This window comes from Bos mutus, unplaced genomic scaffold, assembly GCF_027580195.1.
Source record: "Bos mutus isolate GX-2022 unplaced genomic scaffold, NWIPB_WYAK_1.1 CTG361, whole genome shotgun sequence".
In the NCBI taxonomy this organism is placed as follows: domain Eukaryota; kingdom Metazoa; phylum Chordata; class Mammalia; order Artiodactyla; family Bovidae; genus Bos; species Bos mutus.
In genome coordinates this window covers 17273-39195 of record NW_027219848.1, presented here as the reverse complement: position 1 = coordinate 39195, position 21923 = coordinate 17273, and the positions used below count along the sequence as shown (strand labels likewise).

At 40.6% G+C, this 21923-nt stretch overlaps 1 protein-coding gene across 1 annotated transcript; it reads right to left on the bottom strand.

Moving 5' to 3' along the window:
• Positions 1-8307: 8307 nt before the first annotated feature.
• Positions 8308-14971, bottom strand: LOC102269721 (butyrophilin-like protein 1). The gene is given in 10 exon segments (XM_005911536.3): positions 8308-8807; positions 9520-9546; positions 11497-11523; positions 11706-11732; positions 11823-11843; positions 12402-12470; positions 12473-12601; positions 12740-13021; positions 13883-14233; positions 14893-14971. Coding segments are annotated over 10 exon segments (1512 nt in total).
• Between the last annotated feature and the right edge of the window lie 6952 nt (positions 14972-21923).

The following is a 21923-nucleotide window of genomic DNA, read 5'->3' as shown; positions in this document are numbered from 1 at the left end:
GCTGCAGTCCATGAGGTTGCTAAGAGTCAGACATGACTGAGTGACTTCACTTTCACTTTTCACTTTCATGCATTGGAGAAGGAAATGGCAAGCCACTCCAGTGTTCTTGCCTGGAGAATCCCAGGGACGGGGGAGCCTGGTAGGAGGCCGTCTCTGGGGTCACACAGAGTTGGACACGACTGAAGTGACTTAGCAGCAGTAGCAGAGCCATATTATATCTGAACTTCCATTAAGACTTAGTCCATCTACAAATATTTAAAAGGAATAAAATTTGCCAATTTGATAACTGTGTCAATAAAATACAAAAGAATAAATTATAGGTGTTATGATTGGTTATTTTCTCTAAGGTAGGGAAAATTATTAATATATTTAACAATGAAAAGATACTAGAAGTATTTCATAGCCATATGAATATATACACATATTCAGTAAAAATTAGCATAAGGGAAAATATACCATCTAGTATTATTTGTAATTTTTGTTTGTAACTTCATTTTATAATAGTTACACAAGGCAAATGCTCAAAATAATTATAAATCCATGTCAATTAGTGCACAATATAGAAAGATACCATTTTTGACATCAATTACAAGAGAGAGGAGATAAAGCTGCATATAAGTAGAGTACTTTTGACCCAATTGAAGTTAAGTTGCTGTCAATTCAAAATACATTGTTCAAACTTTTGGATATTAGATACTACTCCATGCTCTGAACAAACAAAATATCCATGGAATATACACAAAAGGAAGTGATTAAGTAATCTCAATATGTCACAATAAAAGGATAATTAATTCAGAGAAAGGTAGTGATGAAAGACAAAAATCCTAAAGACAGAAATCAAGGAGCAAGAAGGTAAAAGTCTTTCTCAATCATTAATTATTTCAAATGTAAATAGACTAAATTCAATCAAAGTACATAGATTGGATGCATAGACTTAAAAAATATACAATCATACTCTGTCTAAAAGTGACTAATTTTAGACACAAATACACACAGGTTGAAATTGAAATTATGGAAGAAAATGTCCATTCAAATAGTTTTACATTCAAAGAGTTTTACAAACCAACTCATTGTCTGAGTCACCAACTCAGAAGGGAGTTTGATTCACATCTGTTGGTCCACAGTAATTTCCCAGATTTTTTCTGATCTGGATTGCCAGAGCTTGAAATGTGTGCTCTGTGCTCCCTATAACAGTACAGAAGAAAGGGACTGTACTACTCAGGGCTATATCCTTGTGATGGAGCACGTCAGTCATGTGAACCAGGTCTTTTGCTCCCAAGTGCTCTAGCTGGGTAGAGAATGGAGTTGTCTCAGAAGCAAGAAGGAGACTCTGGACTTTTGTCTTTGTAGGATGATAAAGCAATATTCTAGTTGCAGGTGTCCATTTCCTCACTTGAATGCACACACAAATGATCACATATATACACAAAGTTCGATTATTAAGTGGCTTTCTTATTTCCTTTGTGCAAATAAAGCACAATGAGACTGCCTAGTACTGGAAAAGGAAGTTATTTTATGTTCACTTAACAATTTGTGAAAACCAATTAAATTTAAGCCAGGGTTGTTACAGAGAGGGCAATGATTCCATGTACCTTTCCATTTTCCCTTCTGCAGTCCAAATTTAGTATTAGCCTTTATTCTTCTCAAATTCAGTGAACTTCTGAACTCTGCCTACTCGTGTAAACCTAGATTCTGCTATGGAGTCTTCTTTGTATCTTTCTAATCCTTACATGGGTCCACATTCCTTTTATGGTGAAAAAATATGCCATTGTGTGGCTGTACCACTTTGGGTTCACTTTTTTGGCCATTATCAAAAATGCTGCTGCAAACACTTGTGTACACATTTGTGTGTGTGAGTGAATATATACTTCAATTTCTCTTGGGGTGGAACTATACAGTTATAAGGACCTGGAATGTTAGGTCCACGAATCAAAGAAAATTAGACATGTTCAAGTAGGAGATAGTAAGAATAAACATCAACATCCTAGAAATCAGCAAACTAAAATGGATGAGAATGGGCGAGTTTAATTCAGATGACCATTATATCTACTAATGTGGCAAGAAGCCCATAGAAGAAATGGAGTAGCCCTCATAATCAACAGAAGAGTCCGAAATGCAGTACCTGGGTGCAGCCTCAAAAATGACAGAATGATCTCAGTTTGTTTCCAAGGCAAGCAATTCAACATCACAGTCATCAAAGTCTATGCCCCTACCACTAATACCAAAGAAGCTGATCAGTTCCATGAAGACCTAGAAGACCTCCTTGAACTAACATCTAGAAAAGATATTCTATTCATCATCAGGGATTAGAATGCAAAAGTAGGAAGTCAGATACACTGAGTAACAGACAAATTTGGCGTTGGAGAACAAAATGAAGCAGGGCAAAGACTAACTGAATTCTGCCAAGAGAATGCACTAGTCATAGCAAATACCCTTTGCAACAACACAAGACACAACTTTACTCGTGGACATTACCAAACGGTCAATCAGTCAGTCAGTTCAGTCACTCAGTCATGTCCAACTCTTTGCAACCCCATGAAGTGCAGCATGCCAGGCCTCCCTGTCTGTCACCAACTCCCGGAGTTCACTCAAACTCATGTGCATTGAGTGGGTGATGCCATCCAGCCATCTCATCCTCTGTCGTCCCCTTCTCCTCCTGCCCCTAATCCCTCCCAGCATCAGGGTCTTTTCCAATGAGTCAACTCTTCACATGAGGTGGCCAAAGTATCAGAGTTTCAGCTTCAGCATCAGTCCTTCCAATGAACACCCAGGACTGATCTCCTTTAAGATGTACTGTTTGGATCTCCTTGCAGTCCAAGGGACTCTCAAGAGTCTTCTCCAACACCACAGTTCAAAAGCATCAATTCTTCAGCCCTCAGCTTTCTTCACAGTTCAACTCTCACATCCATACATGACCACTGGAAAAACCATAGCCTTGACTAGATGGACCTTTGTTGGCAAAAGTAATGTCTCTGCTTTTTAACATGCTGTGTAGGTTGGTCATAACTTTCCTTCCAAGGAGTAAGCGTCTTTTAATTTTATAACTGCAATTACCATCTGCAGTGATTTTGGAGCCCCAAAAATAAAGTCTGATACTGTTTCCACTGTTTCCCCATCTATTTCCCATGAAATGATGGAACCAGATGCCATGATCTTAGTTTTCTGAATGTTGAGCTTTAAGCCAACTTTTTCATTCTCCTCTTTCACTTTCATCAAGAGGCTTTTTAGTTCCTCTTCACTTTCTGCCATAAGGATGGTGTCATCTGCATATCTGAGGTTATTGATATTTTTCCCAGCAATCTTGATTCCAGCTTGTGCTTCTTCCAGCCCAGTGTTTCTCATGATGTACTCTGCATATAAGTTAAATAAGTAGGGTGACAATATACAGCCTTGACGTATTCCTTTTCGTATTTAGAACCAGTCTGTTGTTCCATAACTGTTGCTTCCTGACCTGCATACAGGTTTCTCAAGAGGCAGGTCAGATGGTCTGGTATTCCCATCTGTTTAAGAATTTTCCCCAGTTTATTGTGATCCACACAGTCAAAGGCTTCACTGTAGTCAATAAAGCAGAAATAGATGTTTTTCTGGAACTCCCTTGCTTTTTCGATGATCTGGCAAATGTTGGCAATTTGATTTCTGGTTCCTCTGCCTTTTCTAAAACCAGCTTAAACATCTGCAAGTTCACGGTTGACGTATTGCTGAAGCCTGGCTTGGAGAATTTTGAGCATTACTTTACTAGCATGTGCTGCTACTGCTAAGTCACTTCACTGGTGTCCGACTCTGTGTGACCCCATAGACAGCAGCCCACCAAGGCTCCCCCATCCCTGGGATTCTCCAGACAAGAACACTGGAGTGGTTTGCCATTTCCTTCTCCAAAAAAAACTAGCATGTGAGATGAGTGCAATTGTGTGGTAGTCTGAGCATTCTTTGGTATTGCCTTTCTTTGGGATTGAAACAAAAACTAACATTTTCCAGTCCTGTGGCCACTGCTGAGTTTTCCAAATTTGCTGGCATATTGAGTGCAGCACTTTCACAGCATCATCTTTCAGAATTTGAAATAGCGCAACTGGAATTCCATCACCTCCACTAGCTTTGTTCGTAGTGATGGTTTCTAAGGCCCACTTGACTTCACATTCCAGGATGTCTGGCTCTAGGTGAGTGACAACACCATCGGGATTATCTGGGTCATTAAGATCTTTTTTGTACAGTTCTTCTGTGTATTCTTGCCACCTCTTCTTAATATCTTCTGCTTCTATTAGGTCCATACCATTTCTGTCCTTTATCGAGCCCATCTTTGCATGAAATGGTCAATACTGAAATCAAATTGATTACATTCTTTGTAGCCAAAGATGGAGAAGCTGTACACAGTCAGCAAAAACAAGACCTGGAGCTTACTATGGCTCAGATCATCAGCTTCTCATAGCAAAATTCGGGGTTCATCTAAAGAAAACTGGGAAAAACACTAGGCCAGCCAGGTATGACTTAAATCCCATATGAATTCACAGTAGAGGTAATGAACAGACTCAAGGAACTAGATCTAGTTAACAGTGTGCCAGAAGAACTATGGACAGAGGTCTGTAACACTGTACAGGAGGCAGTGAACAAAAGCACCCTCCCAAGAAAAGAAAAGCAAGAAGCCAAAGTGATTATCTGAGGAAGCTTTACAAAAAGCAGAAGAATGAAAAGAAAGGAAAAGCAAGGGAGAGTGGGAAAGGTACATCCAATTAAACGCAGAGTTTCAAAGAATAGCTAGAAGAGATAACGAGTCCTTCTTCAATGAACAGTGCTTAATAAGAGAAGAAAACAACAAAAAGGGAAAGACTAGAGATCTCTTCAGGAAAATTGGAAACATTAAGGGAGCATTCCACCCAAAGATGGGCACAATAAAGCATAAAAATGGTGAAGGCCTACTAGATGCTGAAGAGATCAAGAAGAGATGGAAAGATTACAAGGAAGAACTGTATAAAAAATGAACTGGATTACTATGATAGTGTAGTAGCCAGACATTCTAGAATGTGAAGTCCAGTAGGTTTTAAGCAGCACTCCTGCTAAGAAAGCTAGTGGATGCAATGAAATTCCAGCAGAACTATCCACATCCCTAAAGGAGGATGCCATCAAGGTTTTGCATTCATTATGTCAGCAAATCTGGAAGATCCAGGAGTGGTCACGGGACTGAAAAAGATCAATCCTCATCCCAATTGCCAAGAAGGGTAGTATCAAAGAATATACTAACCACCAGACAATTGCACTCATCTCCCATACTAGTAAGGTCATGCTTAAAATCTTGCATGCTAGGCTTCAGCATTATGGGAACCAAGAACTTCCAGATGTCCAAGGTTGGTTCAGAAAAGGAAGAGGAACTACAGATCAAATTGCCAACATTCACTGTATTCTAGAGAAAGAAAGGAAATTTCAGAAAAACATCTATCTCTGTTTCATCAACTATGCTAAACCTTTAACTATGTGGATCATTACAAACTGTGGAAAGCTCTTTTTTTTTTTTTTTTTTGGAAAGCTCTTAAAGAGATAGGAATACCAGACCATCTTACTTGTCTCCTGAGAAACCTGTATGCAGGTCAAGAAGCAATAGTTAGAAACCTGTATGGAACAATTGATTGGTTCAAGGTGGAGAAAGGAGTACAATAGGGCCTTCAGCTGTTACCTTTGCTTGTTAAACCAATTCGCTGAGGACATCATGAGAAATGCTTGGATTGGATGAGTTACAAGCTGGAATCAAGACAGATGGGAGAAACATCAACAACCTCAGATACACAGATGACATCACTCTAATGGCAAAAAGTGAAGAGGAACTAAAGAGCCTCTTGATGAGGGTGAAGAAGGAGAGTGAAAGAGCTGGCTTAAGAATTAAATATTAAAAAAACTAAGATCATGGCATCTATCCCTATTACTGCACGGCAAATGGTAGGGGGAAAAGCAAAAGTAGTAACAGATTTCCTCTTCTTGGAAGCTCCAAAATCACTGTGAATGGTGACTGCAGTCGTGAAATCAGAAGACAATTGCTTCTTGTCAGGAAAGCGATGATGAACCTAGATGGTGCATTGAAAAGCAGAGATACTACTCTGCTGACAAAGGTGTGTATAGTTAAGGCTATGGTCTTCCCAGTGGTCATGTACGATTGTGAGAGTTGGGCTGTAAAGAAGGCAGAATGCCAAAGAATTGATACCTTTGAACTGTGGGCTGGAGAAGACTCCTGAAAGTCCCTTGGACAGCAAGGAGATCAAACCAGTCAATCTTAAGGGAGATCAACCCTGAATATTCACTGGAAGGACTGATGCTGAAGCTGAAGCGCTAGTATTTTGGTCATCTGATGGGAAATGATGACTCATTGGAAAAGTCCCTGGTGCTGGGAAAAATTGAGGGCAGAAGGAGAAGAGGGTGTCAAAAGATGAGATGGCTGGACAGCATCACTGATGCAATGAACATGAACTTGGGCAAAGTCCAGGAGATGGTGAAGGACCAGAAGGGCTGGTGTGCTGTAGTCCATGGGGTTACAGAGTCCAAAAAAAACTGGGCGACTGAACAACAACAATGGTAATTCTACATTTAACTTATTGAGAAACTTCTAAACTGTTTTCCACAGTGACTGTGTTGTTTTACATTTCTCCACATTCTTTCCAACACTTGTTATTTTCCACTTGGTGAGGGGGGAATGTAGGGAGGACATAGAATATCCGTCTTAGAGGGCATGATGTGTCTGACTCTTTGCAACCCCATGGATTCTATAGTCCATGGAGTTCTCCAGGCCAGAATGCTGGAGTGGGGAGCTCTTCCCTTCTCCAGGGGATCTTCCCAACCCAGGGATCCAGCGCAGGTCTCCTGCATTGCAGGCAAATTCTTTACCGGCTGAGCCACCTGAGAAGCCCATATTGTGGTTTACATTTCCCAAGTAACTAATTGTGCTGCACATTTTTTCAGGTGTTTGTTGACCATTTGCACGTCTTCAGAGAAATATCTGTTCAAATCATTTGTTCATTTAAAAACTTGAATTGCTTTTCTTTTTATTATTTAGTATTACAAATTCTTTATATATTGTTCATACTAAACTCTGATGAATAATTTGTAAATATTTTCTCTCTTTCTATGAGTTGCCTCTTCACTTTTTTGATAGTGTCTTTTGGTGCACAAAACTTTTAACAAAGTCAAATTTATGTTTTTCTTTGTTTGGTTGCACTTTTGGTATCATAACTAAGAAACCTAAACCAAGCGCCTAACCCAAGATTTATACCTATGCTTACATTTAGATCTATAATCCATCTTGAGTTAATGCTCCACATATGATGTGAGATAGAGGGCAGCTTCATTCTTTTGCCTGTAGATGTTTACTTTCCCTTCACTGTTTATACCTTGATGTGCTCTCATTTGACTCTGGTTTCCCCAGACCTCATCATCTTGCCATCATCACATTTGTTAGAACTGGATTGTGATTGATATTTATTTTTTCTTTATCAAATTATCCTTGCATTTAAGATACAGTTTAGCTGCTCATCAAATTATAGTTTAACTTTTCTCCTTCAACAATTGAAAATAAAACTCTTCTGCCATTTTTATTCAGTGCTGTTGTGCATCTAATTTTTGTTTAAGCAGTGCTACTAAAGTGTGATCCATGTGTGCATGTATGATAAGTCACTTCAGTCATGGCCAGCTTTTTGTGACCCCCATGGATGGTAGCCTGCCAGACTCCTCTGTCCATGGGATTCTCTGGGTAAGGATACTGGAGAGGGTTGTCATGCCCTCCTCCAGGGGTCTTCCTGACTTAGGGGTCAAACCCACATCTCCTGAAAATCCTGCATTACAGATGGATTCTTTACCACTAGTGCCACCTGGGAAGCCCCAAAAGTGTGATCCATAGATCAGTGCATATTTGTAAACTGTTTCTTACTAATTCTTCATGAAACAAATATAGAAATAAAGTATTACAACATTTGGAGTGAATTGATAGAAAATATTAGGTATATGATATTTAATAATAAAATTTCCAATCACATGTCTTTGTACTCACTTCATCATTTCCAGTAGTTTATTCAGAAAAGTATGTCTGTGATATATAATGCAAAAAATATTTACAACAACCACAAGATGTGGAAAATATTCTTCTCTGCAAATTATTTGAGAAACACTGCTTGATGTGGCTGGAAACTTTGGTAATGCAGATTCATGGAGACTTAAATCAAGAGGCCTCATAATCGGTGGTCCTGAGGACACCCGTCAAGACTGGAATCCTTGGGTTTACAAAAAATGGGCTACTATCTTCACAACTTATAGGTTCTTATTCTAAGTCACTCAGTATCATGCAGATGGGGAGAACTCCATGGATTTCAGTTTGAAGTAAGGATAGACTGACCCAGAGAAGTTGGTGTGGGTGAAGGAGAAGATGTGGGTTTCATCAGTCATGTTATAGAAAGAAATGTCACTATCCTCATAATCCAAGAAAATCACAATCTTTAGTGGACACTTTTCAATCGGGAGAGACTCTTTGTGGAAAATGCCTTGGCGAGAACAAGTGAGAGCCCTGTATTCACATCCCTTCTTCTCTAAGACGTTGAACTTCATCTTCTGTAGATCACTGAGTAGCTCACTCTTCTCTGTGGGCTCCTCATAAATGCCTAGAGTCCATTCATCAGTGTCCTCAATGTCCACCTCCCAGTAATGTCTCCCCTTAGTGAATCCTTTCTGATCAAGTTTGAGAAGGTTGCCACCTCCTTGCTCTTTACATAATACTGCCTGAGGTTCCTTTCTGAAGTCAGAATTGTTCTGATGAACATTTTCATGATTTTCAATCACAAGAACTGGAAGAAATAAAAAGGAAAGGATAAAGCCAAGACTGTATATTTCAGAAAACTGTTGTACAGGGGAAACTTTAACAAAACAGAGCAAATGTGTAAGGAGTGGTGAAAAGAACACCTCTCCTCTGAAGGTGTGTGTGTTGGGGGAGGTGGAGCTGGGCGGGAGGAGGGTTTGATGTGTTCTCTTGCTACTTATTCTTGCTACCCATTCTATGCTACTTGTCTTATCTTTGCCATGGTCAGTGTTTTGACAAAGTGCCAGTGTGTGCAGGATCTTGAAATGTTTACTGAAGAACGGTGTTCCTGCCATGTTCTCTGCAAATTAGTCCTATTTTCCTCAGTCACAGGCTCCCTGTGAGCTGACCTCTCTACAAAGAACAGCCGAATTGCTATTTTGAGCCCTTTTTACTTAGTGTGGGGTCTCCTCAGCTGAGGGGCTATGTTAATTTCTGTTTCAGAACCAAGTGGACCCCACAGACAGGGAAGCTTTGTCAGCATTTGAAAGGGGAGGCACGACCAGAGTAGCTAATCCTAGCAGCAGTTGTCAGTTCAGGCTAACATTGAATGCTTTTCATGTCCTCCTTCTCTTTACCAGAACAGTAGTGCCTGTCTCTTCAACTAGGAGAGGATGTTAGGAAGGATAAGCAGGGTCTCAGAGGAGATCTCAGAGGGCAGGTTATAAGGGGGTCAAAAAGATAAATAAAGAACCACTTACCACGTTCAAACTGTTCCTTCCTCCAGTCTGAAAAAGAGCAACATGAACTGAAACCAGACCAAAGTATACCCAGGGGATGAAAAGGAGATAAGATGACTTTCCTGACTCATCACCTTCTCGTGGTGACATTCCCTTCCTCCTCAAAACTCCTCAAACTCTGGTAGTGTCCAGAAACTACAGGACAAGTAGTATTCTTTCTGTGCTCTCAGATTAGAAACCATCACATAATTCAGCCAGTAGCTGGGGCTGTTCTCCAACTGAAGCCACATTTGGAGACCCCAGGAGTAGGGTCTGATCCTCTACATGCCACTCTACTGTGCTCTCCAGGCCTCTGTGGGCCTCCTCATTGATGATGATAACTATAAAACATATTTTTAATTTAATTCTATTCTATTCCTCCTCTAAACCCCTCCATCTATTTACAGTTTTTCTGGCCTATGATCTCCTTAGAGTTTAAGTTTATGACCAAAGCATTTAAATGAGCCCTTATTACTTTGACCCAGATTGTAATCGGATAGCTTGTATTTTTCTCCAGAGACAGATTCCTAGTGGGAAAAAGAATTGCATCTGCTTATGCCTGTGGCCAATTCTCTTATAACAGGCCTTGTGATTTTATTTGAAGATTGGGTTTTCTCACTGAATCTTGAGACAATAGGTAGATAAGGACCCATCCATAATTCTTGGCTGGAGCAGCTCTGTGGTTTCTCACTAAACTGCCCTCCCATCAGAAGTGTAGCACTCAGATACATGGAATCTATAAATGTATGAGTCAAGGAGGACATCAGAGATCATGTATTCCAGTCTCTTCATTTAAAGAGATAAAGACACTGAGGTCAAGAAATATAAAATAACCCAACTTCCCAGTTGTAATTGACAGATTTGGAATTAAAAGTGTCAAAAGTTGTCCTTAGTACTTTGTTCACTCCTTTAGAAACACAGGAACATTTCTCAGTATCTCATAAAAGAAAACTCTTAACAAAACTGCTTAATCAGCTTTAATCCTTGGGAGGAGTTCCTCTCACCTTCTCTTATCAGAGCACTCATCAGGCTGTGTGTAGTTGCCTTTTCCTGATTTCCTTCCCCCAGTGGACTTTAAGTTCCACAAGGTCAGAGATAATAACTTGTGCCACCAACATCTAGCATGCCTGGCATATAAAACTTGCATAGATATATATTCAAGGAATGCCCTAGTGTGTTTTTGAGATCCAATACCATATTCCACACACACACAAACAGAAACAAATGAGTTATAAGCCTACAGAATATGTAGACTCAGATTTCAGAAGGTATGCTGCTGCTGCTGCTAAGTCGCTTCAGTCGTGTCCGACTCTGTGCGACCCCATAGATGGTAGCCCACCAGGCTCTGCCATCCCTGGGATTCTCCAGGCAAGAACACTGGAGTGGAAGGTATAAAAATAGCCAATTCCCCCTACCTCCAGATAAACATATTTATGCAGAAGATATTAAAATATTTTGAAAAACTGTTTTTCAACTTTTTCATACATAAACCTTCTCCCTATATATTGAATTTTACTTTATTTCAAATAGGTAAAATAAGTAAAATCATAGTTAATATACTTTTCTGAATATAAAATATATTTTCTGATCTTTTAAACTTTTTTTGCAGAGTAAAAATGCTGACATAATATATTCTTTATTCTTCCCAGATCTCCTCAAAGTCACCCTGAGTTCCATCTTTCTCTTCTCCATAGGGAAGGGCTAACAATTCACATTCATGCTGTGTCCTACCCCAGTCATGTAGTGGAATTGACTAGTCAGCAGTTATTTCTCCTTCATTATCAGCTCTGGAAAACAATTGGTTATTTGAGTCTCCAAATACAAAATACTACAGAGTGATACCAAATAAAAATTTCACAACTTTCAAGTGTGTGTATGTGTGTTTATATTTATCACTCTGCTTATTATGCTCAGAATACCAGAGGCATTTGGCAAGACGAGGACCAGAGGTTTACATACCAGGATATATCAGGGCCTTCTTCCAGTCTAAAACAGAACAAATACAGGAAAGACAAGATGAGACATTAATCTGCAACCTCAAATTTGTCTTCCTTTCCATAATTTCTCTTCCACTAATCATCATGAATCCTTTAGTCTTTTCTCTGAGAATAGGGAACTGAGAACTTGTTGGACGTCAGGGCATCAATTGACATGACTGAGTTGCTTACCTTTATTGTATAATGCCTTTCGTTGTTCTGAAAGAAACAACATTCAGTGAGAGACCCAGAACAGGTGTGAAAAGGGGTAAAAATTCTATACAGGGCATGAGAAGAGGTAAGACTCACCGAGATCTTCCTCAAGCTTCCCTGAAAGAGAAAGAGATAGAAAACCCATCAAATTGAGTTTTAGTTGCTCCTGAGCCCAGTGAGTAGCTAAGTGAACTCAATTTGACCTTCTCTTAAGGAGCCCATCATTAAGCAGGTGAGAAAGATTAACGAATATCTTTGTCAAATATAAAACGGCAAGCTCTAAGAAAAGTTATGTGGGAAGAATACTGGGGTCACACAGGAAGGCAAGTCCATGCTTCCCGGGAGTTCGATTTCTTAGGTGTTTCTGGAGCTTATTCTTGAAGGATAAAAAGGAAGAGACAATAAAGGAAGACATTTCTGCAAAGAGAAACAGGTTGGGGTACAGAGGCTTGAAAGGGCATGGTGTGGATTGGAGGCTTATGACCACTGCCCACAGATCTCCTAACTTCCCATGTGGTTTTCTCCTTTGCATAGAACTCCCAGTTCTGTGGAATTCTTGGCACCCTGTGTTTTCCTCAGGATTCTTCAACAATTTTTTATTTCCCCATCTACCCTGCACACACAGCATCTGCAGCTTTTCCAGGAACCTCTGATTTGACTTGCTGCCCGATTTACTTTTTAATGAATGTGCCTCTTCCTTCTCTCTCGCCACCTTGTCTCTTTCATGAGATGCTTTCTTCTTTTCTCTACTTCTCCATTTTTGGCTTTATGTTCTTTCCAGCCAATGTAGCTGATCCCGATGAGGAGAAGCACCAGCACAGGGAGTGTCCCAGCCAGGGCTATCTTCCATGGAGACGTTCTGGGGAAGAAGGGCTCTGACACAGGCAAGTGGAGACACAGTGAGAGACCAACCTGGAGGAAGCCCTGCCCTCTCTCCAAGGCTCCCTTCAGCCCTTCACTCCTCCCTGCCTGGAAGACACCCAGCTCTGCCTCGGGGTTTGTGCCTGACTGACCTGGAAGGAAGATGGCTGACGCTTTCTCCTGGCCAGAGACAGGGTTCTGGATAGAGCAGGTCACATTGCCAAGAGAGCTGTCTGTGACCACAAGAGATGCCTCTACATGGAAGAGCCCATCTCCATCTTGAGTCTGATATTCAGAGAGGGATAGTAGCTTCTCTCCCGCCATGTCACTCCACTGCACCCTGGGTTTGGGGAACCAGCCACCTGAGGAGCACAGAACTTGGATCCCGTGATCCTCAGGCCCCATCATGCGAACGTGAGGGGCAGAGCCCAAGCCTGAGGAAAGAAAACATGTCCCTGAGGCCTGTGGTCCCTTGGGGCTCAGGAGTCCCTCAGGCTGAAGGTCTAATTGTCCATCACTAGGCTGATAAGTTGAAGAAGGCAATGGCATCCCACTCCAGTACTCTTGCCTGGAAAATCCCATGGATCGAGGAGTCTAATCGGCTGCAGTTCATGGGGTCGCTAAGAGTTGGACATGACTGAGCGACTTCACTTTCACTTTTCACTTTCATGCATTGGAGAAGGAAATGGCAACCCACTCCAGTGTTCTTGCCTGGAGAATCCCAGGGACAGGGGAGCCTGGTGGGCTGCCATCTATGGGGTCACACAGAGTCGGACAGGACTGAAGCCACTTAGCAGCAGCAGCAGCAGCAGCAGCAGCAGCAGGCTGATAAGTAAACTGAAGTTCAGAGTTCAAAACTGCTCACAGTCAGCATTAGGCTTACCTCTGATTCTGAAATCAATATTAAGTTGATTCTGAAATCAACTTAATGCTTTTGCACTGTACTAGGACTGAGAGAGCTTTGGGGTCATTCCAAGAAGAAAAAAGCATGGGGACAATCAAAGAAAAAGTGAGTTTAATTCTACAAGTTGTCTTCTGACTGGGTAAAAAAATATTTGAAGGTGCCAGTACCCATCTGAATTAATACAAATTAATAAACTTTTGAGATCTTTTTGGATACCAAAATATCTACAGGAAGATTGCCTCCTTTGGTGTTTAAAAGCAGAGCATGTGATTCTGTCCTCATTGTACAGTTTAGGAAGCTGACATTCTGCAAGGCAACATATGGAAGATCCTGAGAAATACCAGTCTAGGGATCCAGATGTTCTCAACATAGGTATGCTAAGTTAACATACCTATCACATGCAGCTCCACAACAGCTTCCCGGGAGATGTGACCATCATTAAAATGACACCAGTACTGGCCATCATCAGAGGCACGAACGTGTTGGATCAGCAGGGCCACAGCCCCTCTTCCGATGGAGTCTTCCACCAACTCTGTCCTACCACGGTACTCCAGCATTTGCTCCCCGTCTTGTTCCTGCCCATCCTGGTACACGAGCACCGCTGGGGAGAGCTGGGTTCGGTACCACCGGATCTGCATGTGGGCTGCACTCTGCTCGGAGGACAACTGGCAGGGCAGAGTGGCATCTGCTCCTAGTGAGACCTTGATGGGCTGAGCTGGTCCCATCACAGAAAACCCAGACACTGCATGAAAATCAGAGACAGATTAGGGGAAGCAGTAGGGGAGGAGATGAGATGGTAGACCCACCTGCATTTCTTAATGTGAGACCCAAATGTATTTTTCTTATTTGTGTTTTTTGATATCCAATTAAAGAGACAGTATCAGAAAATGTCATTATTGAGACCTCATGGCTGGTTATCTTCAAACCTGGAGTCTGAAAATTTCAACTTGAGGGGCCCTTTTTACTTTATGAAAGACAGATTCATGTCCCAGAAAGAATAAACGGTTTGTCCAAGATCATAACCAGCTCAGGGATCCTGAGTCCAAATTCTTTGTTTTCAAATTTGGGTTTTTGTGGCAGTGTAAACATTACAAAGTATATTTTAACAAACAGTTACATCAAATTTAAACAGATCACTAAGATCACTCACATTCAGTAAAGATTTAGATAAATATTATAGCTGTGATTTTTATGAGGTCTGCTCAAAGGATGTTGATGTGAAGGAGATCGCCCACCCTTCACCTGACTCGTCAAGCCTTCTGTTGGCAGCAGACAGAGCCATAATTTTCCCAGATATAACTGCCTTTGAGAGGGAGCAGAGTTGGGACTGGTGGACCTACTGTATAAGAAGAGCCACTGAAAACAAACCAACAAATGAAAGGTATGAGGGAAAACACTGACCTGGGGAGCCCCACATGGACACCCAGAGAAGGAGAGCGGGGAGAACACCAGCAGGAAAGAGGCCAGGAAAACCTGCCATCTTCTTCAGAGCAGAACATGGAGCACGCTGGAAGCACAAAACATTCATTCCGAGGATGCTGAGAATGTGGTGAGAAGCCATCCAGTGAAAGTTCTCAGAAGGAAAGAAAACAAATCCCATGTGCAAAGACTTACTTTTATACACAGGATTTTGGCTGTTTTCCCTTACAGACCTTGAGACAAACACCACCAACTCCCAACCGTTCCCATGGGGTTTTTTTTTTTTTTTTCCTTCCCTCTTTTGTTTTTCTGAAAACCGTTTCCCCAGCAGGTGTAGGAAACGGTAAACCGTTCTCTTGTGTCCTGTGGGCTTGCCTGCTTATCTATGGATTCACCACCTCACCAGGGCTCTCTTGAAATTGAAAACCTTGAGTTCAACGTTGAGAAATGAAGTCAGACTCAAAATTCATCCACTTTCCTCAGTCAAACTATTTCTCCCCTCCATTCACTTGTTCATTCATTCATTCATTCATATATTAATTTATTTTGACCACAAATACTCTTGTAGCTTAATTCCTGAAAGGGAAGGGAGTTTTCTCACCACATGAGCCCAGAGCTCAAGCCCTTCTTTTCTCAGGACCCACATGTCCCACAGACACACCTGCACATCCCCACATGTTTTTCTCACCATCCAGGTTGAACCAAGGGGGTTTCTGGACCAAGCTCCGTGTCTCCTTAGTGCACCTACACGATCTGGCTCCAGACACAATTTGCACCTGGTTGTTCTCGTGGTCAGCATCCAAGGGTGTGGCTGCAGGTGATGAAAACGGCAGGTTTCTAACCCATTCCTCGATTAGGAGAACATTCTTAGTAAGGAGGACAAATAATGCTGCCAAGAAGAATGGGTATTTGAATGCCTCTTCTGGAATGGGTTTAATGAGAAAGTCTCAGCCTGCCTCCAGCACTGCTACTAACTTTGAAAGTGGAAGTAATAGGTCATCCCAGAGGACTTTGGACTGGGCTGAGCCATAGAATGATAGAAACTCTAAAGTTGCTTTGATCGACAGTGTTCATTATGGCTCCCTGCTCCCACCTGCAAATGACAGAAATTGCATTAGCTGGGGAGAAAGAATCATCTTCCTGTATAATATCCAAGTCAGTTGGTCATCCAAATGCTTGATTCACAAATTTAGATGATTGAGAGGATAAACCCAATAGCAGCACGCTTCCTCCTACCACACCATAGCTGACATTGGAAGCCATGTGCAGAACTGCATGGGGGACAATAAGACATCAGGAATGGAGGACTCTGTGCTCTGAAAATATTAGGGCTCTGTTTCCAAAAAAACCTTAGGGTTCCCCAACATAGAATAGATGTAAAAACACAGTAATAGAGTGCCAGATACAAAATGCTCACACAGAGTTTTCTTCCCACTTCACAGTCTTTCCAAGTGTAATTCATGTTCTTTTCATGTCACATAAGATTTACAGATAATCAGGGACAAAAGAGGCAATTGAGTAAATATTAATATGTAATTCTGGACAAATGAATACCAAAATCCTAAATAAATATTCTCTGGAGATAGGTACATTTGCCTTTTTTAAGAAATCAAATGTACTGAGATATAATTTGCCTACAATGGAATGCATGGCTTTAGAACATGCATTTCAATGAGGTTTCACAAATGCTTACTCATGTAACTACCACCTCATTGAACAATGGAACATTTTTGTCTCTTGAAATTTTCCTCATGTTCACTGTCCATCAATCCTTTCCAAAGGGGGAAAAAAAAAAACAGTATTCTGATATAAATTGTGATAGCTTAATCTTACCTACTCTTAGAAACTTCACCAAAACGGAGTCATACAGTATACACCCTTTTGTGCTTGGTTTTTTGGCTAAACAAAATGTTTTTTTGAGTTTCAACCGCATTGTGTGTATCAGTGCATTTAAAATTTTTTCTTGCCACATAATATTACACTGTTTGAATATAGGACCATATATTCTGAATTTCCTTCGGACTGTCTCCCTTCCTCATACAGGCCCATCTCCTTCCACTCAAATTCTTTCACGCCACTCTAAGCAGCACTCCTCCATAAAACTATCCTGTCTTATTTGGGGTCTGACACCTACCTTATGGTTTAGGTCTGAAACACTAAAGAACGGGAAGGGAAAACTAAAGGAGAAAAGGAACTATCTGAAAATATTATTTGCCTCTTTTGTTTACTCTGAAATGTATGATACGTCTTTGTGTATATATTCTATCTCAAAATGTAGATAGACTAATATACATTTCCAACAGTTAGAAAAAAGTAAATTTTAAAAATTCACATACATATTTAGGCATTTTTCCCAATTATAGAGAATTGTTTGAGCCAATTAATCTGTGAAGAATATTTAGAGGGAATTACATTGAATACATACCAGCATTTGTGTGTTTAAGAGAGAAAGGTGAAAAGGGAGAGAGAGGGAAAGAGCTACAAGGCATTATTAATTTTAAAGAGAAGTTTTTAAAACAGTGTGAACAGTATGATCTTGCTTGTTTGCAAAAAATGGAAAAATCACAGCAAAATAATAATATTTCCACTCAGATATATGTATTTCTGAGTGGAGCAAATAAAAGTGTTTCTGTCTATAATTTTGGTTCTTTCTAATTTTCAGGTTTCTCTAACTTAAAAAGCTAAAGAATAATGTGTGTATATAAAAATCTTTAATGCAAATATGAAGCATATTAGGAAGATTCATTCATAGGAGATAAAGTATTAGAGAAACAATCAGCATTCTTGGGAATGAAAAATTGTCTTTAAATAGAAAACAAATGGAGGTGTCAGCTCTGAGTAGACACTGCTGCTGCTGCTGCTGCTAAGTCGCTTCAGTCTTGTCTGACTCTGTGTGACCCCGTAGACACTGCTGAAGATCAAAATATTGGGTTAGAAAAAGGGAGTTATTACGTGGTACTTAAAATCAAAAAGATTTAAAAATTAGGAAATTTAGGTTGAGCAAATCCACCCAGAACTTCAGCATTCACCCAGAATGTTTCCCAAGATGAAAAGATAAGGGGCAAGAATCAGAAGGAAGGGTACTTCACAAAAAGCTGACTACTAGAGAAGAAGAGTCATTTATACATGAATTCTTGTAATGTTTTAGAGTTACAAACAAACAACTAAACAAAACACAAAACCTCAAAGTTCCAGGGTGCAGAAAAATTTGTTAGGTACAAAAGAAAAAAAAAATCAGATTCCATCATACATGTCATTCAATAGTAATTACTAGAAAACAGTTGAATGGAGTCTTCATTTTTGTCAACAGAAATTCAATTAACAATCAAGTGAAAAAAACAAAGGGAGAATTTCATTCAAGTCAACTGAGGATTATAATTCAGAGACAGATTCAGAAGCTCTGAGAACTCTCCCACCTGTTAGAAGTTGAAAGTACACTGTACACATTTTTTTTCCCATGTGCTTTTTTTTTAATATAAATTTATTTATTTTAATTGGAGGCACCACCGTACACATTTTTAAGACAAAAGATTGTCATCAAAATGACATACTGACATCTTACATGAAAGTTCACCAGAGCTAGTCCAGGTAAGCATGTACAAAGCAAGTAGCAAGTCTCCACGATTCCTTACAGAGTCAGGAAAGAATGCTGTTCTTTTAAGAAGTTACATTGCTAGTATTAGAAGAAAGGAAAAAAATTATCATATAGTCAAGCCAGCATTCTCACCTTTGAGGAGGTCTTGTTAATGTACAATGCAGAAGCACAGTACATATTACAGGGGGAGGAAACAGACCCAAACAGACAAATAGAGAATTTTGTGCTTAAATTTCCTTGTCCTGCTTTAAAATATAAATTTTATTTCATCACTTTCCTGAGTAGAAACTAGAATTTTCTAAACAACAAAACTAGCATTAAGTGTAAAAGAAAATTCTGGACAAGCAAGGAATCAGAAGTTGCTTCTTTTTTCTCATAAAACTTCTCTTATATGAAAAGTGAAGGTTGCAGGTTGAACACAAGGGCTTGGAGCGGGGAAAAGGTACAAATACTGCTGGGCTACATCCCGTAGTTGTTTACTCCCACTCTTTGTTATCTGACTTGGAGTAAAGTGAAAGATAGGAGATTTAGCAAATGTGTTCTGGCAGTATGGGCTTCCTAGGTGGCTCAGTGGTAAAGTATCCTCCTGCCGATGCAAGAGACTCAGGAGACTTGGATTTGATCCCTGGGTGGGGAAAGTCCCCTGGAGGAGGAATGGCAACCCACTCCAATGTTCTTGCCTGGAAAATCCCATGGACAGAAGAGCCTGGGGGCTACAGTCCACAGGGTCACAAAAGTTGGACACAACTTCAAGACTGAGCACGCATGCATGTCCTGACATTAGTCACGTAGAAATGGAGGAATCATGGGGTGACTTAATCTCCTTTTTCTGATACTTTCTTCCAATAGAGTATTTGCCTCCATGATGACTGCATGGTTTTCCTGCAGCAGTGCCTTTATACATTTTAATCATGTTCCAAAAGTATGATAGCATTATTCATACTCATGTCAAACCCCTGCCTATTTAGGAAATGCAAATCCAAATCTCTAGTGAGATTAGATACTTAAGCAAGTTTCAAAGAGAATACTTGGGAGAAGCAGATAGTTTGGTATTAATTTTATAGATAGATCTGGGGGCGGCTTGGCACTCTAAGCACAGTGGAAGACGGAGTTAGGTGAGTGTCATACTGGGTCGTTCTACTAATGGATTTCTATTCATTAAAAACTGAAAGAAATTATTAAATCTCACCAAGTCAAAAAGTAAAAGATTTTATGTGGCATAGTTGTTATAGTATGTAAAACCTCTCTAACTTCATTTATATGTTCTGGAATGGTTCTGTTCATTTCTGATTAATTGTGGTTATAAACTATTTTGAGTTCCAAACTGATTTTGCATTTTTTAATTCTGCTGTAGGCTGTTAGCACCATGCAGTCCTTGGAAGTTATGTGCTCATGATGAATGTCACTATTTGAAGGGGTCATCTCATTTCTCCGAATGATTTCTCTCTGAACTTTATTTTTATTTTAAAATTAATATTGCCATATTTAAAACTTTGTTAGGCTATGTCTGGTTTGTGAAAGGGAAAGTGAAATTCGTTCAGTGGTGTCTGACTCTTTGTGAACATATGGACTAGAGAGTCCACGAAATTCTTCAAACCAGAATAATGGAGTGGGTAGCCTTTCTCTTCTCCAGGGGCTCTTCCCAACCCAGGGGTCGAACCCAGGTCCCCTGCATTGCAGGCAGATTCTTTACCAGCTGAGCTATCAGGGAAGCCCTATGTCTGGTTTATACTTGTTTATTTCGTGTTACTATATCTCTTACAATCCATACAGAGATGTTCAATCTTATATCCAGAATATCAAAAATGTAATTTAGAGTTTTTAAATTTTTTTCAGACTCTAACTCAGAATGTCTGTCATTCTAGGCAAGAAGGGCAATTATTCTAAAACTTGTAGGATTTGAAGGATCTTCAAAACACAAATCAATTATGTAGCCACACAGCAGAACGTAAAAGTTACTGACCCTCTTCTAAGTGGTTTACATATATTAATTCATGTAATCCTCATGACAGCTTAGGGTAGGTACTATTATTAAACCCATTTTCAGATGAGAAAACTGAGGCACACAGAAAGCTTATGTAACTTGATCAAAACCATGAGCTTGTATGTGACCTTACCAAGATTTTAACTCAGCCAGTCAAGTTCTAATATTTATGTTTTGAAGGCAATGGCACCCCACTCCAGTACTCTTGCCTGGAAAATCCCATGGATGGAGGAGCCTGGTAGGCTGCAGTCCCTGGGGTCGCTAAGAGTCGGACATGACTGAATGACTTCACTTTCACTTTTCACTTTCATGCATCGGAGAAGGAAATGGCAACCCACTCCAGTGTTCTTGCCTGGAGAATCCCAGAGACAGGGGAGCCTGATGGGCTGCCGTCTATGGGGTCACACAGAGTCGGACACGACTGAAGTGACGACTTGCAGCAGCAGCAGCAGCAGCAGCCTGGATAAATACACTCTCAGAGAAAAAGAAATCTCTGGATTTTGACCCTTTCCTTGGAAGTGTGCAATTATTAGATGGATTTATTTTCATGCAAGGTCAAAGTTCTCTTTTCTTATCTTATTTGGCTTTCAGTTTTGAATATGTTGGCAAGATAGAGGAGAACCGCACTGCTGAGAATTTCCCGAGCAGGGGCCATCTTTCTTCTAGTTCTCTGAAACCTTTTAAAAAAAAAACTAAGGCTTCCTTCAGGACCCCAAGGTTTCTAACGTCTGGTCTTCCCCTGGCATCTTGGAGCAAGTATCACAGGACACACCTGCAGGCAGCCCACAGAGGGGCACCTGGAGGGACGACAAAGAGCATGGATTCCTGGTGCCTGTGGCAGCGTCAGTGAGAACTTCCAGGATGCCTTCATCCCCCTAAGAAGAACTTAGAAGACGTGAACAGTCTGTGTGAGTAGTACATTTTCTTGGTGATGGGCGAGAGGGAGGGAAGTGAGAAAATCTGGTCAAAGACCCTGGGGGTAGACAGGGGACAAGCCAAGTTGTATCTGCTCTTTCATCATATAGGAATGTATGGTGAGAAAATCTGTCGAGGCCAGAGCAATGTTTATGCTCAAGCCATCTCTCTCAGTGGTTGCTCACTGCTTTTTCTCTGTCTTTCCATCTCTCTAAACCCCTCTGATTCTTCTTCAGAGGGGTTTAGAGAGACTGTGGTCAGATTTATCACATCAGAGCATGGCAGTTGAAGTAAAGACTGTTTTCTGGGAAAAGGGGAAACAAAAGGCCTCTTTTGTGAACGTCAAAGGCTTCCCTGATGGTCCCTGAGAGAGACACTAGGGTTTCAGGAGGCCATTTCTTAGAAGTCCTGTGAACCACTTAGCTGTAATCTTTTTTACCTCATGGGTCCCATTTTTATCTTTACTCCAGCTATTTTCAGGACCCCCTCAATGTTATACTGTTCTCTACTCTGGAGAAG